This window comes from Megascapheus bottae, chromosome 1 (assembly GCF_031878675.1).
Source record: "Megascapheus bottae isolate mThoBot1 chromosome 1, mThoBot2.hap1, whole genome shotgun sequence".
NCBI classification, from domain to species: domain Eukaryota; kingdom Metazoa; phylum Chordata; class Mammalia; order Rodentia; family Geomyidae; genus Megascapheus; species Megascapheus bottae.
In genome coordinates this window covers 96,522,116-96,540,659 of record NC_143509.1, presented here as the reverse complement: position 1 = coordinate 96,540,659, position 18,544 = coordinate 96,522,116, and the positions used below count along the sequence as shown (strand labels likewise).

The following is an 18,544-nucleotide window of genomic DNA, read 5'->3' as shown; positions in this document are numbered from 1 at the left end:
AGCTGAGGGTGACGGTAAGAGACCTGATAACTCAGGGATTTGGAAGAACACTATTTAATTCCTTATGTCCAATTCTCCCTTCCTTTGTTCTTTTTCTTGTTGGATGCTTTTAGCAGTACAAATCTCAGTGTTCATTTGTTCCTGCCAACTTATCTTTTTCAAGAGGGGTTTCATGAGACAGAGCAAGTTAGACAACTGTATTGGGTATCTGTTCCTATTTTTCTGAGTTAGCCCCTATGGAACACCCTGGAATTTTGTAATATGATTTATTGAATGCTGACTTATTCTTTTCCTTCTTCCCTTGTCATTTGACCTCAAAGATCCCTATCCCCTCCCAGACTGGAGTTATTCTTCAATTTAGCCTTTGTCCAGAATTTTTTTTTCCTTCTTTCAAGTGGGGGTGGTGAGAGGAGGAGGTGTGAGGGTAACAGGGCCAAGGGAGGGATTTGAGCCACAATGGAAGCTCCATTCACTAGAAGAGCATCAGTAATGTGGAATGATTTGCCATAATTAACTGAAGGGTCCCGGCTGTACTCTTTGAAAAAAGGTTATCATTGTTCTTGTTTGCACAGATGAACTGAATGATACAGTAATCAGGTGCCAGCCACAATGTTCCCATTGTGTGGGCAGAACATTGAGAAACCCTTGCACTCTTGTCCAGCACTTTGCCTGCCAGGCTTTTTATTTTTTCTACATCCCTTTGCTCATTTTGAGTCCTTATTGTCCCGGGGTGGGGGTGGTTACTGGTGCAGTTTACAAGGTCCCAGCAGATGAGAATAGTTGCTATAGAAACCCTCAATACAGTTTGTTAAACAACCTAAACCAACTGGTCAGCTGTGAGAGTATTGTTGGGATGTGGAAAGGGTTATCTCTTCCATGTTCTATTCCCATGTATTAATTGTTACCTCGCCATTTACTTTGTATACTTACTTATTTATTAAACCAACAAAACATTTATCAGTCACTGAACTCTTTTTTTTTTTTTGGCCAGTCCTGGGGTTTGAACTCTGAGCCTGGGCTCTGTCCCTGAGCTTCTTTGGCTCCAGGCTACTACTTGAGCCTCAGTGCCACTTGTGCCTTTTTGTGAGTAGTTTATGGTAGATAAGAGTCTTGTGGACTTGATTGCCTGAGTTGCCTTAGAACCTCATTCCTCAGATCTCAGCCTCCTTGGTAGTTAGGATTACAGGCATGAGCCACTGGCGCCAGGCATTGAACTCTTCTTGCTCTGAGCATTGTAACAGTGAACATTATAGATCCTACTCTGTTCATGTGGGAGACATGGAAAGACTAAAAGCAATAAGTAAGCCCAGTAAGGGAGATGTGCTGTGGAGCAGTGTATTTAGCTATGTGCAATCAGCCCCAGGATCTGAAGGCCTTGATTCCAGGGGCCCTTGAATGAAATGACAACATCTGGGGATGGTATAAGACACTGTACGATGTGATGTTTACAGATGAAGTATGCATGTCCTCCCAATACTTCAAAACCTTGGACTACTTCTTATACCCTAGTACAAAATAGATAGTATTCTTCATGGCGTAGGGAATGACAAGGGAAAAAAAAGGTACATGTTCAGTACAGATACGACTTATTTTTGTGTGCATGAATGTGCCTATGTCAGTACTGGGGCTTGAATGCAAGGTTTCACATTTTTCCTTCAGTTTCTTTTTTTTGTTGTTTTTCTTTTTCATAAGGCTGGGGCTCTACCACTGAAGCCACACCTCCACTTCCAGCCTTTTGCTGATTAACTAGAAAGAAAAGGGGTTTTTTGTTGTTGTTGTTGTTCTTATTGGCCTAGAATAGCTTTGAACCATGATCCTTAGATCTCAGCTTCCTGAGTAGTTAGGATTATAGATAGACATGAGCTACCAGCAGGGCCAGATAAAAATTCTTTTTCTGGATATTTCAGACTATGATTAGTTTTGGAAGGTTGACTTACATGGCTTCCTGTATGTCTGTATATAACAATTTCTTTGTGACTGGAGTTTATTATTTTTAAATTCACACATAAATATGAAACAACATAGTCATTTCCTTCCCTGGCATTTCCATTTTAGCAATGTTTACAGTAAACTGTCATGTTAGCATATGTGTTGTTACCATGTTCTAAATGAATCCCTTTATAGCCATTGTTTACCCTTCACTTAGAAAGTGCTGTAAATAGACAACAGAAAACTGTGACGTATTTTTGGGTTACCTGTGGTTTTGTGATTTGGTTTTTCCTTTTTCCAAATACTTCAAGAATAATTGTAGATTAAGGTCTTTCTCATTAAAAAAAAAGAAAGAAAAAGCCTCTCATGGCTATCTTGGGCTTTCTCAAGTCTAGAGCTCTACCACTTGAACCTCAGCACCACTTCTGGCTTTTTTTTGCCCCTAGGTATGTGGTACCGAGGAATTGAACCCGGTCTTCATGCATGCTAGGCAAGCACTCTACCACTAGGCTAAACTCCTGGCCCCTTCTGTTTTCTTTTTAATGCCCTGGTCTGGGTTTGCTATTTGTTAAATGAGAGAAAAATGTAAGACCTCTCAGCTCCCTCATCTTCCAATTTTCATCCGAGACCAAAACCCCTTCTTCCCTAAAAGCCTGGCAGGGAAGTTGTTTTGATTGCTATCTTTAATGTAAATGGGGGTCTTTGCCTCAACCAGTTGACTCCTGGAGCTTTCAGTGTCTGTCCTATCAATATGGGAGATCAGGAGAGGCTGCCAGGTAGCTAATGTGCCCTGCCTGGGTGGCCCCTTTTGTTATCCAATACTGTCTCATCCCTAGGCTGCTGCTAGTTGGCATCTGGGATTTTGGGAGTTGCCCATATGGGAATCTGTGACAAGTAAGTTCCAAGATATTCTCCCACAACCTAGGGCAGGGAGGGAAGTTTCATTTCAAGTCTGACTTGCTAGACCTCCTGCCACTCCCTTTTGTGAGAGGAAAGCCTGTGGGCAACCTAAAGAGGCCTCCTGGCAGAAGTTTTCCTCAGTTCCTGGGACTTTGCTTATTACCTGAAAGTTCTGCCTGAGTTCCCACTTGAGAATGACAATAGTCACAGCTTTAGATTTGGAATGTCTCTTCTGAAATACTTCTCTGGAACTTTACAAATACCTCAACAGAATTTATCTTAAAAGAAAATCCACAGGGCACGGTGGCTCTCACCTGTAATTGTAGCTACTCAGGAGGCTGAGATATGAGGATCGTGGTTCAAAGCCAGCCTAGGCACTAAAGTCTGTGAGACTCTTACCTCCAATTAACCTCTAGAAAATGGGAAGTAGGGCTTGGGTCAAAAGTAGGGTGGGACCCTTGAGCTGAAGAGGTCAGGGACAGTGCCCAGGCAGAGTTCAAACCCGAAGACCCCCCCCCCAAAAAAAAAAGTCCATGTTTTAGCTGAGCAATGGTAGCTCATGTCTGTCCTATGAGCTGCTCAGGAGACAGAGCTGAGGATCATGGTTTGAAGTCACCTTGAGCAGGAAGGTCAGTGAAACTCTTATCTCCAGTTAGCCAGCCAAAAGCCTGAAGTGGAGCTATGGACCCAGTATAGCATGCTAGCCTTGAACAAAAAAGCTCAGGGACAGCATTCAAACCCCAGGATCAGCTTGTGCGCACGCGCGTGCACACACACACACACACACACACACACACACACACACACTCAAAACACACACACAAAACACACACACAAAATAAAATGAAATCCATACATACATATATGCATATGTATATACATACATGTTTTTGTTTTTTGCCATTTGTGGGCTTGAGCTCAGGGCCTGAGCACTATCCTTGGACTTTCTCAAGGCTAGAGCTCTACCACTTGAGCCACAGCACCACTCCTGGCTTTTTTCTATGTATGTGGTATGGAGGAATCAAACCTGGGTCTTCATGCATGCTACCACTAGGCCAGATTCCCAGCACCTATACATACAAGTTTTAAGCCAGGCACTGGTGGTTCACATTTAATTTAAGCTATAATTTTAGTTGTGAGGGTCCTAATTCTAAGCCAGCCCATGGAGGAAAGTTTGTGAGTCTTTTATCTCCATCTAACCAGTAAAAAGCTAGAAACTCAAGTGGTAGAGCATCAGCTTTGAGTGAAAAATCCAAGCAAAAGTGCAAGGCCTTGAGATCAAACCACAGAACTGGCATATATACACATGCATGCATTGCACTCACACGTACAAGCACACACACACACACACACATACACATTCTACAAGTTTTATTTCCTGTTCACCTCTTTGTAAGGACACAGGTCTCCTTTGTCTTGTTCTGCTGACCTTGAAAAGACTTCTGCCTGATACCCACTTGAATCTGTCCTGATGAGTAGGAATGTGAAATGCAAAGGATAATAGAAAGCCTGTCCTCTTGAGGACAGTATTTAGCCACTGCAAGCAGTGTTTCTACTTATATCCTATTCATCAGAGTCTAGTCACAAGCCCAACCTTACTACAAGAAAAACAAGTCAAATTTGACTGCCCAGCTCTGTGCTCTGCTATATTTGGGGCTTTTTCCGACTGAGAGGGAAGAGACAATAGGTTGGGGGTAGGGCGGGGTTACTTGCTAATAAAGAAAATAAGAGGTTTTAGTGGAATTGACAAGGAATATTGGGGTTTAATAAGGAATCTCAGGAGTTTGAATACACCATCTTCTCACTATTTTTGCTACCTTTCAGCCTGTTTTTTTTTTTAATGGAAATACAGATGTGAAAGTGGAAATGTGGCTCAAGTGGTACTTGATTGGGCACCAGTTGTGAGCAGAAAAAGCAAAGCGAGTGGGTGAGCCTTGAGTTCAAGCCCCAGTACCTGCACCACAAAACAATGAAAAACAAAAACAAAAGGTGGAAAAATGGAGAAATAATCGTGTAGTAATCAGAGTGGGTCTCAGGAAAGTAGGACTCATAGATCTTAGTACTTTAGTTTGATCCTATATAACTGGAAGGCCAACTAGTTTTTGGAAGCATAGAACATACATATTTTATCTATTTGTACTGTTGATTTCTAATCGTTATTGAGTCTACCGATTGTTCATTTTCATTTTGAATCTACAGAGAAGCCAAAAGGCCCAAATATGTGTGAGTCACAGGTCCAGTGTTTGGACCTTGGGGTCGATGGCTGGGATGACAGGATGGTTTGATGAAGGGTGTGGCTGAGGGGAGACTGCAAGGCCCAGCTGGCTACTTGGTTGTTCTGACAGGTCTCTGCCATGGCTACTTGGCTTGTTTTTGTCAGGTGGCTGCACGCACAGGTGAAACTGGAGTGAGGAGACGTACTCAGGCTATGTCCAGATCCGCAAGCAAGCGAAGGAGCAGGTTTTCTTCTCTCTGGGGTCTGGACACTACTTCCAAAAAGAAGCAGGGACGCCCAAGCATCAATCAGGTAGGTTGTAAAGTAGAAAGGAAACCTGAAGATTGCTTCCATGATTGGCCCGGGATGGATCTACGACTGGTCTGTCTCGATTGGGATGTATTTGTGCTGTTTTATCAACAGAGTGTTATTTTAAAATAAACTAGTTGACACAGAAGAAATGACTTGTGCTAGACACTTGTAATAAAACATAGATTCGCATTGCATAGAACTCTGCAATTATTCTTATTGCTGAGCTCATCTTTGCTGCATCCTTTCTAAGCCCTGGTTAATTATAGACCCACAGAACATGCACAGTTCATCCTAAGTCCCTAGAAAAGAGGAGGATGACAAAGAGAGGACACTAGAATCGTCCACATTCACTGGGTACCTGGACTGAAAGACTCCCTCCCTATATACTCAGTGAATCCCAGTCATATCCTGAAATGAAGTTCAATCATTTTATTTTGTTCTCTTCTATTCTGCTTTATTTTGTATGCCTGAGCTCAGGGCCTGGGGTGCTGTCTTTGATCTTTTCACCTCACTGCTACTAGCATTCTATAGTTTGGGCCACAGCTCGATTTCTGGCATTTTGGTGATTAACTGGAGATAGTATCTCACAAACTTTTCTGCCTTGTCTGACTTTAAACTGCAATCTTCAGATATCAAACCTCCTAGGTAGACAGTGGTGCCTGGTGTGTGTGTGTGTGTGTGTGTGTGTGTGTTTGTTTTATACTGAGGATGGAACCCTGGACTTTCCAGACAAATGCTGTTACCTGTTCTATCCATAAGAAAAAAAGTGTTAAAGAGATTCATTCTGGACACCAGTACCTAAAATTTCTTAGCTGACTCACAGCTTCCATTTTTCCATCTGCAGGAGAACAGATGGGCAAATGATAAGAACATGTGAGATTGAACAATTCTCTAGTTTGTTCTGGGGTCTTTGAGAAGGGTAGAACATAGAGAGTGATTTTTTTTTTTTGTGGCTTGCTCTTATGTAAATCTGAAGAAGCTGTTGTCTGGAGAAAAGACCTCACAGAAGAGACTCAATGTTTCTCTGTTATATTTTTGGAAGGTCATTAACACTCATCATGTCGCCCTGCTTTGGGAAAGTAGTGGTGTCATTTCTATGTATTTCTCAGAGTACCACTATAAATCTAAGTGAGGTCCCTGAAGATCTGGACCAACAAAACTCTTAGTTTGTATGGTACCAGATTCTGTTTTGCTCTTGAAATTTATGACTGAATTTAAGTGTATTTAAGAGAATGTTTTCATGTGTCTTTTTTTTTTTTAAATCAAAAAAACAGTGTAGGGGCCAGGAGCTTGGCCTAGTGGTAGAGTGCTTGTATAGTGTGCACAAAGACCTGGGTTTGATTCCTCAGTACCACATACATAAAAAAAAAAGCTGCAAGTGAGCTCTATCCTTGAGAAAGCTCAGAGACAGTGCTCAGACCCTGAGTTCAAACCCCAGGAATAGGAAAAAAAAAACCCAAAAGACAAAGCCAATGTAGTATTTTATACATCTCTTAATTTGTTTCTTCAAGTAAGAATTTTAAAAATCTATCTTAGCAACTAGCATTCCGATAGAAATATACTCATTAATTCGGTACCTTGGATATGGACAATGTTGCCATTTTTTTGTACCTCATTTGCACACAGTGCAACCCTTTTAATAAAAAAAAAACAAAATGAAATAGCTGATGAGATACGTAAGGCATAAATTCTCATGTAGATTTATTTTCTTTGACTTAATATAGCATCTATTCAATGAAAAAGAAAATGTTTTTTAAAAAAATTCTAGAAGGCCTGAGAAGTTATTCTTCATTACACAGATGTGATTTTCCCAGTATGATACCATAAATTCTGCTCTCTGCATTGGGATTTGATGTAAGAGGATCCACAAACTACTGCAATGTAGTTATTTGTCCATTTCTATCTTTCTTGTTATGGTTCCTTTTCTTCATTGCTCAGATTTCTTTTTTTAAGACGCTACTTTTGTATATGCAGGTGTTTGGAGAGGGGAGCGATGCTGTAAAGAAATCTTTAGAAGGAATATTTGATGACATTGTTCCAGATGGCAAGGTAAAAATAAACACATGTTCCTTTTCTAGAAGTGCCACAAATGCATCAACATATGCCCAGTGCTGTGGTTTCTTGGGATACTAAAATTAAGCTGACTTAATATGAAAAGCTGAATTATTAGCTTTTTTTTATGTTATGTAACAGGTCTGTATGAGATGGAGAGTCATTTTATGTTTAAAACCTAATGATAATAAGAACATTCTCCTACTGGCATAAGGTTTTCCATGCTTAACATTTAATGTGTTAAATTACCAATGAGAATATAAGAGACAATTTGGGTGGTGAGTTAGCGGTTTTATGTCACTGCTAATTCCTTTTCATGTACAGCTTCTGTTCCCAAGAGGTAAGTACTGACTGCCCTTGCTCTCTACCTATACATGCCATTTTGCTCCTACTAATTCCCAAGAAATGTTCTGATACTGTGTTCTTTAAGAATAAAAAACGCTTCCCAAGTCAAGTATTCAATTAACAATTCACAGATTTAATTCATTCTTACTCTTGCGTTGAATAGGGGCTTTCAAACTGCTTTGATTGAAAGCCCAGAAAGATAATGTGATTTTTTTTGTGTGTGTCCCCCTCCCCTCTATTGACAATTTTTTCTTTACCCTGGAAATCAATGAACATCCCTAGTTTTCAAGTCCCAAGTGCCTCTTTGTTTGGAGGCTCTGATATTGATAACATCTTGGTAAGATTCTCTGACTCTCTAGACTCAGGATCAATATGATAGAATTTAGCTCTTGGTTGCCATGCAACCAAGCAGTGTCAGTGAGAAGTGACTGAGCTCCATGTTCTAGAGAGAGCTGAGTCTCAAACCAGAGTACCTAAGGATCTGGTTCTAGGAGGGAAAGGGAGAAGAGTGGCCAGAGGAAGGCCACGTCCAAACAATGCCTGGTGATGGCATCCTGGATACTTCCTTGGGAGTACCCAGCCCTTGTACTCACTTTCTGTAACAAGAGTTGATGAAATTGTATTGTTATCCACCTATGCAATCAAAGACAATATTTGTATTTATTTAGTCATTTCTTTTTCTTTTGGTCAATTGTAGGGCTTGAACTCTGGGCCTGAGTGGTGTCCCTGAGCTCTTTAGCTCAAGGCTAGCATTCTACCACTTGAGCCACAGCACAACTTCCAGTTTTCTGGTGGTTAAGTGGAGATCAAAATTACCCACTCTTGTGCCTGGGCTGGCTTTGAACCTTGATCCTCAGATCTCAGCCTCCTGAGTAGCTAAGATTACAGGCATGAGCCACCAATGCCTGACTTTACTTATTTCTAAAGGAGGCCCATTCATCTTACCATTTGAATGATGGACTAGCCTCTCTCACATAGTGTAAAAACTGAATCTATCTATCTATCTATCTATCTATCTATCTATCTATCTATCTATTTATCTATCTATCTAAATCTCACTTCCTGGCTAGGCAGCCTTGTTCTCAAAGAGTCCTTTCTATTCCAAACTCCAGTGTTGTGGGGCCCTATTTTACATAACATGTATGGACATTCGGAAGATTCCATTCACAGCTAATGGCATGTGGGCAAATTGATTGCTTTTTTGGGCCATTCTTCCCCTGTGGTCCTACTAATCTGCAAAAGCAATAGAATGGCTGAAATTATCTTCTGTGGTTGAGTTTAGCTTTAGTGGTCTTTATTGTAACATTTCCCCCATTCTTGGTTCCTGCCTTTCTTATGTATGGAAGTTGTTGTGTTACCACTTCCAAACCTTAATTTGGAAACATTTCTTCTTGTAACATGCCTCTTGTAATCAGCTTTGTTCTTGGTAATCTATAACAACATAATTGCCATCCTGTGGCTTGGTTATAAACCAGCAGTGCAGTCATATGAGTTGGAACATATTGAACATCAATACAATGTTTACATTTCCAGAATCTAACAGAATTATTTTCCGGTTTACTTGACTGGGTTCCTGATTTTTCATCTATTTTTAGAGCATTTCTTCTTCAGTTTCTCAGCTTACTTCTTCCACACACATGCACACACAAGCTTCCTGTTATCCCTAATTTTAATGACCTCAGAAGACTTGACCAGGAAGCTCATCCTTAATTCCTGTGAACCTTTTCTAGGAAATGAAGCTTTCCTTCTCTCAGAGTTACGCTCAAGGAGATCCCCTAAAATAATGTCTACCAATAGGGAGTGCTAGAACAATATCTTTATGATCAAAATTTCTGTGGGACGTCCCTGTTACTTTGAAGTTTAGATGTCATATAGGAGATATTCTTGCTGATGGAATTATCTGCTAAAAACCTCAGCTGTGCTTAGAGATGAAACATTAGCAGTAACACTGACCCATGGCAATGCATGTGTTGTTCTCGTTCATGTTTTGGTGCTACTCATTCTTGCCATTGCTACCCAATGGATGCTGTGGGCTACATGGGAAGCCTACCCATTCCTGAAGTCAGAAATCTGCCTCCCCCACACCATGACCATAACCCTCCTTTCTCATAACTCTCCTTTCTCTTGGCCTCCAAGGGTTTCTTAACCCCCATCACTGCCCCTGCTTTTGCCCTGGCCATTTTCCTAGGAATAGATCATTCCTATGTGCAGATAGGAGATTGTGACAGAGGTACCATTTCTGCTTGGCTAACTTTATTTCTTATTCCAGAGAGAGAAAGAAGTGGTCTTGCCTAGCGTCCACCAGCACAATCCTGACTGTGACATTTGGGTCCATGAGTATTTCACTCCGTCTTGGTTCTGCCTGCCCAATAATCAGCCAGCCCTGACTGTTGTCCGGCCAGGAGACACTGCAAGAGACACCCTGGAGCTGATTTGCAAGGTACCAAGCTGCTTTAGGTGGTTTTCTTGAGAATGGTAAAGTGAGATGGAGAAGTCATCTAAGGGGCACAAGAAAACTCAGTGTTAATGGGAAAAGAAGGTGTTTAAAAACTCATCTCCACTGCATTTTAGGGCAGCATTGTCTTCCTTCGTGGGTGGGGAAGAAATCTATTACGTCCACACAGTTTGGCATTTAGATTTGTGGTAGGTTGAGGTAGATTGGTAACTAGCATATTACATTCACACAGCTTAGCAAATCTATAGCGAAAATACCATGCTGTGTAGGATTTACATGCAATCTACAGATAATCACAACAAACCTTTTGACATTGATTGCCCTTCTGTTTTTTTCTACACATATATTCCTAAATGTATTTAGTATCATCATATTATACATAATATTTTTCACCCTGTTCTTAATTAGTAATCAATACAAAACTGCCATCATTGACATATGGGAAAACTGAGATAAGTATAAGGTTGATTAATTTCCATGATGGGATGATGGGAGATTTCTCTCTGAGTACACAGAATTAGTCAGGTTTTTTTTTTTTTTTTGAGTCCTAGGGCTTGAACTCAGGGCCTGAGCACTGTCCTTGGGCTTTCTCAAGAGCTAGAGCTCTTCCACTTGAGCAACAGCACCATCTCTTACATTTTTCTATGTATGTAGTACCAAGGAATCAAACCCTAGTCTTCATGTATGCTGAACAAATGCTCTACCACTAGGACAAACTCCCAGACATCAGATTTTTAAACTGAAAATTAGATAAACTCAAGCTGGGTACTGGTGGCTCACACCTGATATCCTAGCTATTCAGGAGTCTGAGATTTGAAGATTGCGGTTTAAAACCAGCCCAGTCACAAAAGTCTATGAGACTCTTATCACCAATTAACCAACAGAAAACTGTAAGTTGTGCTGTGGCTCAAGTGGTAGAATGCTAGCCTTGAGGTGAGTAGCTCAGGGACATTTCCTCTAGTAGAGCTTTTGCCTTAAACTACAGAAATGTCAAAGTGAACCTATCTCCTCCCCCTCGCCCCCCAAATTGTTGACAGATCAATGTCCTAAAATAAGAGCAGGAAAACAAGAAAGAAAGGAGCCTTTGAGTATGTAGTAGAATTATTGGCGTTAGTATCCCCATCACATCAGAGGCAGGGCTAAGTCTCCCATTTTACAGATGGAGCAAGTAAGTCTACAAGAGCCTTAACTTATTTTTCTAGGCTCACCTCGTAGTAGTTACAAAAGGAAGACCAAACTCAAACCTGAGTGTATCCCTATCACAAGAACTATCAGCTCCACTTCTGGATTATTAAAGTTTTTTGTAAATGAGTGCATTTCTGTCCAGGCTGACTTTGAGCCATGATCCTTAGATTTCAGCCTCTTGAGTAGTTAAACTTACAGGTGTGAGGTACCAGTGCCTGGCCATAAATGGATATTTATAATTCTACAATCAATAATTCACATGTCTTTGAAAAAAAAACAAGCCAATAGATCTTTTTTTTTTTTTAAGGGAAAAAGGAATAGAAGATTCCAGATCAAATATGACTTCCAAACAATCTTATGCAGAGATAAAGTGGAACAGCCATTTGTTTTAAGGCAAAATCTAAAATCATCCCCCACAGAGAGGTTAAAAATAAATGATATCACCTTACATACTTTGATTCCTTTATGTGCATGAGTTTTCACTTTGGAAGATAATGGCATCTCTGTTCCTTTTAATTACTTGACAAAATTGGCCTGTTGAGGATTAATACATTCTTTTATTTATAGAGGAGCACAATTCTTTAGAGAACCATTAATGCTCTGCCAAGCTGTGGGAGTCACTCTCAGATCAGCAGCGGAAGGTGCTAGAAGTAGGGCTCTCTGGGTTTTTGTTTTTTTTTTTTTTTTTTTTTTTTGCCTAGGATCATATCTGTAAGTTGTTTCCTAGGAGCTCTGTGGCTTAGTAACCTTAGCCCATTGGCTTAGGACTCAACAGATGAAGCCACAGTTTTCTGGTAATCATACTCATTGGCGGAAAATTGATCCGTGAGTGGAGCAATGAATGGTTGGCCCAGTTTTTAAGTACTTTTTCAACTTTTAGCTTTATTGAAATAAAAGGAATGAAGGACAGTTATTGTCGTGGCCATTTCGAGATCATCTTTAAATAATGCTGAAGACCTCTTCCTTAGAATTATTTTTTTAGTATCTGATGACATTCTTCAGAGGCCACTAGAAGGGAATACACAGAATGATATGTACCTCTTTACAGAGACTACCTTAACGTATATTCTCTGGGTCCTCATTTCATTTTTGCTAAAGTTTAGAAATAAAATAACAAAGACAGCATGATGTGGAATGAGCGTATATCTCATGAGTTTAAAAACAGAAACCTTCCCCAATACACTTTAAGAAATTGATGGTCTTGGAAGAGCATTAAGTGGGGTAAATTATATGGAGCGTGTTCAGAGCCAGGTGCTTCTTCTTTGGAAGACACTTTCTTGTAATTAGTGGAGCCAATTTTATTCTTTAGAGTGAAAGAGATAATGGAAGAGATGGTGCTACATGTTATTAATTTCCTAAGAGAATGGTGAGTGGGTTTTTCTTTCAGTTTGGTTTTGTTCTGTGGTTGAAGGAGGGATTGAAAATAAAGATGGAAGAATGCATGCCATTGATTATTAGATAGTCAGTGCTGGGGGTGGGTGATTCTTATATTTAATAATCAATCTCTTTTTCCTGTCTCTTGCATTCAGCTCATTCTCTTTCTTATTCTCTCTGATCCTCATCATTTCACATCCGTTTACCATCTGCCATCTGATCACCAGTCAAGTTCTGGTACAGTACCTGTTTCAACATCTGCATTCATTTCATGTTATAGCTGTTACTACAATGACTGTTGCTAGGGACAGTAAGCTTTGGATATATTCAGGTTGTTGCAATCCTAAAACATTGCAAAGGTAATGCATATTTACTCACAATGTGCACTTGTGGGCATGGTGTTTCAGGTTTATTTCATGCTTTTGCTAAAGGTGATCTAAGACTTTTAGAATCCAAACAATCACTGGCATTTAAAAAAACAAAAGGTCATTTGGGAAACCAGGGGGCAATATCTCTGGAAATTCAGTAGTAACACTGTGTGTGTGTGTGTGTGTGTGTGTGTATTTCTCTACTCAACAACTACATGTTTGGATGTTTCCGGAGAGGCTTCATCAAAATTAAGAGAAATAGAAGAGTACAATTTAGATTAGAAGGCCTAGGACAATACATTTTTATCTATTGCCTTTTTATCTGTGAAGTAAGCTACTCTTGTAAAGATTTACATTGGTATTTTGCTACTTTCCTCTTGAAAACAATTGTAGTAAGATAGTAATTTTTAAAAATTGAGACCAATGTGGGGAGCGGGAGTTTGGCCTAGTGGTAGAGTGCTTGCCAAGCATGCATGGAGACCCAGGTTCGATTCCTCGGAACCACATACATAGAAAAATGCCAGAAGTGGTGCTGTGGCTCAAGTGGTAGAGCTCTAGCCTTGAGAAAGCCCAAGGACAGTGCTCAGGCCCTGAGTTTAAGCCCAGGACTAGCAAAAAAAAAAAAAAAAAAAAATGAGACCAATGGGCAGGGAGCATGGCCTTGTGGTAGAGTGCCCTTGTGGCCTTGTGGACAAAGCCCTGTGTTTGATTCCCCAGAACCACATACACAAAAAAAGCCAGAAGTAGCGCTGTGGCTCAAGTGGAAGAGTGCTAGCCTTGAGCAGAAAGTGTGTCCAAGGACAGTGCCCAGGCCCTGAATTCAAGCCCCAGGACTGGAGAGAGAGGGGGTGGGACGGGGAGACCAATGAAACTAAACAGTGCTCTATGATCACATTTTGTGGCATCCTTTGCAGCTGCCTTGTATATGTGGTGCTCTTCTGAGTTACTCAGGATAATGCACACTGGAAAACAAATCATGGAATTTAGATATCTTATTACCTGAATTCCTCTTCTTAGGAAAAATTCTCCTGAACATTTTCCAAGTCTAAAGGTGGTCTCATATTTATAGTCACTGTCCTAAGTTACCCATTAGCATTTGGAATTCCTTTTGTATAAAATATATGTACATACCCTCCCCCCCCCCAGATACTTACACACACATGTCTTACTGATGGCCTTACAACACAGTTCTGCCCCAGTCTTCTGTGGGCCGAGATAATAAGTGTGAACCACCCACCCTTGGCCCCACTACTATAATTTTACGTTTGTTGTACAAGATTAGCTTGAAAATTTTAAGTTATTAAGATTCACCCCTTCCCTATACTACATACTCTTGAGTACTTTATCTTGTGCGTGCGTGCGTGCGTGCGTGTGTGTGTGTGTGTGTGTGTGTGTGTGTGTGTGTGCATTTTGGACTTGAGGTTAAACTCAAGGTCTGGGTGCTGTACATGATTTCAGGTATCAGAGTTTCATTAGTGATTTCACTACTTGGAAATGATTTTCAGAAGGTGGCCTGCCTACGCTGCAGTCTCATTTGGTGTGTCCATAAAGATTTCCAAGCTGGTTTAGTCCTGTTATTAAGACCCTGTGAAATCCCATTTCTCTTTTTTTTTGTCCTCTGTGGGGAATGGATGGCAAACCTAAAGTTTTGCCTCTAATTAAAGACTTCAGTGAGGACCTGGGTAGGTAGGAAGAATTTATACCCCTCTCCCAAGCTTTTCTAGCTTACCATATAACCCTAAATATTATTACTTTCTTATTGTTTATTTTGGTGCTTCTCTGATAAACAGTAGGCATCACTCTTAAGAACGTGGCTGTTTTATATTTCACCAATCCACCCTTATTATCTTTGACATCAATAGTTCTGGGTCTGTCAGACAATAACATCCGGCCTTCCGTACAGACAGCCAATAGGAGAAAAGCCAGGTGTCCAGAACGTGTTAACTGAATAGTGTCTGTGTTCTGCACAGCGGCTGCAGGCTATCATATTACTTGGGAATAGGATACAGGTCAAGGGTCCCCAAGAATCACTGACAGAAACTTGAAATTATTCTGCCAAGGTTTTAAAGGGAACTGAATGTTTTTAATTTCCAGAAGTGAGCTTTTGCTATAGTGAAGGATGTCTGCTCTGAGTATATGCATTTAAAACATGAAATGACCACATCTCTAGCACCTGTTTTTTTTTTTGCATACCTTCTGCCTATAATACACATACTTCTGATGGTAGAGCTATCTTTTTAATGTTGATATTCTCACACAGTGTCCAGCACCTATAAAGTTTAAATGTGTTTATATCCTTTCTATATACATGAATAGATGGATAGAATACTTGGGAAGAAAATAGAACTACTTAAGAATAAATTGCATTGCCAGGTACTGGTAGCTCATGCCTATAAACCTAGCTATTAAGGAGGCTCAAAGCCATGAGGTCCAAAGCCAACCTTGTAGGAAAGTTTGCGAGACCCTTACTTTTAATTAATCACCAAAAAAGCCAGCAGTGGAGCTATTGTTCAAGTGGTCGAATGCTAGCCTTGAGCAAAAATGCTCAGGAACAGTGCCTAGGCCCTGAGTTCAAGCCCTAGGATTAGCACATGCACACACACACACACACATACACAGACTATATTTATAGTATGTGTGTATACATATATATAGTGTGTGTATTTACATATGTATGTATGTATATAGAGAGTAATAATTTTCATCAATAGGGCTTTGAATATGAACAGAATTTTTGAAAATTTCACAAAAATAGAAAGCAGTATAATAAATTCGCATTCCCTAGAATTTGTAATCGTCAAATTAAATTTTATTAATGTATTCTCACAAGCTGTTCCCCCCAGTTGAGATTATTTTGCTTCCAAAATATGCTATTCTATTTCTTTTTCTTAGCACTTTAGGATGTATTTTTCAAAGATAAGGACATTTTTCTTTCTAGCCATATGTTTTCATGTCATGTAACTTTCAAAGAGCTTTTCTTCCTTTTTTTCCCCTTTGATTTTCTTGATAGCATATTGAGAATCATTTATAAAATCATATTATCTATGATTTTACCTATAGCTATCTATTATCTATGACATTATTTATAATCATCTATGTTTTCATCTAAATGAATCCAAAGATGCTTTTTTAGCTAGACCTATCCTAGACCAGAGGAAATGTCAATTCTTAGCTATTACAGAATTGCTTTTCTTGGGCATGTCAGTGTTTCCAAAGTTCCCCTGCTGCCGAGCCTCTGGAGGGTGTCTTACTCTGGAACTTATGAATAAGATTGAAATCCAAACACTGTACACTGTCTCATACTGACTACTTGCAAATGAATTGTTAACAACTATTCCCATGTCTGCACAGGATTGGTGAAATAACTGTCTGGGTACAGTAGATACTTTCCTTCATTTCCTCCTACTGTTGTTTAAAGGTCTGTGTAGGTATTCATGAAGGGTTTTTTTTTCATGGTTATGGGTTTTGTTGAAAACCCTGTGTTAAAATGCATCACATAGCCCAGCATCAGTGGCTCAAACCTGTAATGTTAACTTTTCAGGAGGCTGAGAGCTGAGGGTTGTGGTTTGAAGCTAGCCCAGGCAGGAACGTCTATGAGACTCTTATCTCAAATTAACTACCAAGAAGGTGGAAATGGTCCTGTGGCTCAAAGTGCCCAGGCCCTGAGTTCAAGCCCCAATGGACACCTTTCCCCCCCCAAAAGTGTAGCAGACCAAATAAGGGGATGTAAGGATGTGACTTGGTAATTCTCATGGAATCATATGATAGTCTGGAAATTTTATTAATGCGTTCCATGTTACAGTTTAGAATATGAATGTTTTGAGAAGTATAAAGACCACACACCCCTGTCTCTAGAACAGATGTCTTGTTCTTGGGAAAGCGCAGTAACATAGCTGAGATGGAAGTATTCCTGTTTCTTACTGAACAGACATTTTCTATTCTTTTTTCTCCCAGACACATCAACTGGATCATTCTGCTCATTACCTGCGTCTGAAATTTTTAATAGCCAACAAAATGCAGTTCTACGTTCCGCAGCCCGAGGAGGACATTTATGAACTGGTAATGGGGACGACTGTTGTTGTCCAAGTGCAGTCTGTAGGAGATTATTTTCAAAATGTGTGTTAATTGCAGTTGGTGGAGTGAAGCGATTTCTAAAATAAATGAGCTCCTTTTGGAGCTCTGAAGCTGGAGGAAATGGCCTCACCTATCTGAGAATTTCCAGTGTTGACATGGCATCTATATGCATGCAGAAGTAGCCTGGTACTACTTTAAACATGGAAACCCTGAGCTAGAGCTCTGATAGGATTGTAGTCATTGTTCCCAGTTTTACTATAGACTTTTAAATTGGTGACTGTTCGTTCCACAATGAAGCACTGCAGTTTTGTTGAAATGGATGGGTCAGATCTGGTGGAAGAGTGAAAAGCTGCACTATCTCATCACAGGGCCCAGCCTGTCTGCATTATACCTACATCAGTGCTCAAGAATGTCGATTCTGGGTGTCTGGGTTTCATGTTTTACCGTACTTGGATTTTGAGCTCAACCTGGCTTTTTATATTGGTCCTACTGCTTATCTATCATGTAAAATTGGTCAGCTAGTGAGTGGACAATGCTTAATTAGGAGGATTTAAAAGACTGGAGCAGTGTACTGGGAGATCATGCCTGTATGTAGTTTTGTTTACTCAGGAGGCTGAGATCTGAGGATTGTGGCTTGAAGCCAGCGGAGGTGGGAAGATCCCTGAGACTCTTATCTCCAATTAACCACCAAAAAAGCTAGAAATAAAGCTGTAGCTTAAATGGTAGAATGGTAGCCCTGAGCAAAATAGCCCTATAGTTGAGGGATGGCTCAAGTGATAGAGCATCAGCAGTGAACAGAACAGCTAAGGAGGCATAGTGCACTGACCCTGAGTTCAAGCCCTAGCACAGGTAGGTGCTTGGCCTTATCCAAGTTTTTTTTTGGGGGGGGAGGGGGTTTTGAACTCTGTGTCTGGGCACTGCCCCTGAGCTCTTCAGCTCAAGGCTACCTCTCTACCCCTGGAGCCACAGTGCCACTTATAGTTTTCTAATGGTTAATTGGAGATAAGAGTCTCATGGACTTAAGTGCCAGGCTGGCTTTTACCCACAATCCTCAGATCTCAGCCTCCTGAGTAGCTAGGATTGCAGGCATGAGCCACTGTGCCTGGTATCCTTATCCAGTTTTTAAAAGCAAAGAAAATGTGCACCATTATTGACTTAATCGGATCTAGGAAATTCGGGTGACACTTCATTGCTAAAGGCATCTAGCTTCTGACACTGTGATTTCATTGAAAATTCATTTTAATTCCTAGCTATTCTTAAAATAACATGTATTTTTAATAGAGCTTTTTATTAAACTTGGCTTTAATCTTAATCAGGGAAAGGAAGAGTATGACC

The 18,544-nt window shown here is 40.3% G+C and overlaps 1 protein-coding gene across 3 annotated transcripts in view; it reads left to right on the top strand.

The window, feature by feature from the left end:
* Positions 1 to 18,544, top strand: part of Tiam1 (TIAM Rac1 associated GEF 1) — a 335,042-nt gene that overhangs the window by 252,624 nt on the left and 63,874 nt on the right. For all 3 annotated transcript variants that reach the window (XM_090348555.1, XM_090348551.1, XM_090348565.1), the window contains 4 exons: positions 5,210 to 5,356; positions 7,331 to 7,405; positions 10,023 to 10,193; positions 17,090 to 17,194. In XM_090348555.1, the coding sequence (XP_090204681.1) occupies positions 5,210 to 5,356; positions 7,331 to 7,405; positions 10,023 to 10,193; positions 17,090 to 17,194 (498 nt within the window). The remainder of the gene's footprint in view (positions 1 to 5,209; positions 5,357 to 7,330; positions 7,406 to 10,022; positions 10,194 to 17,089; positions 17,195 to 18,544) is intronic.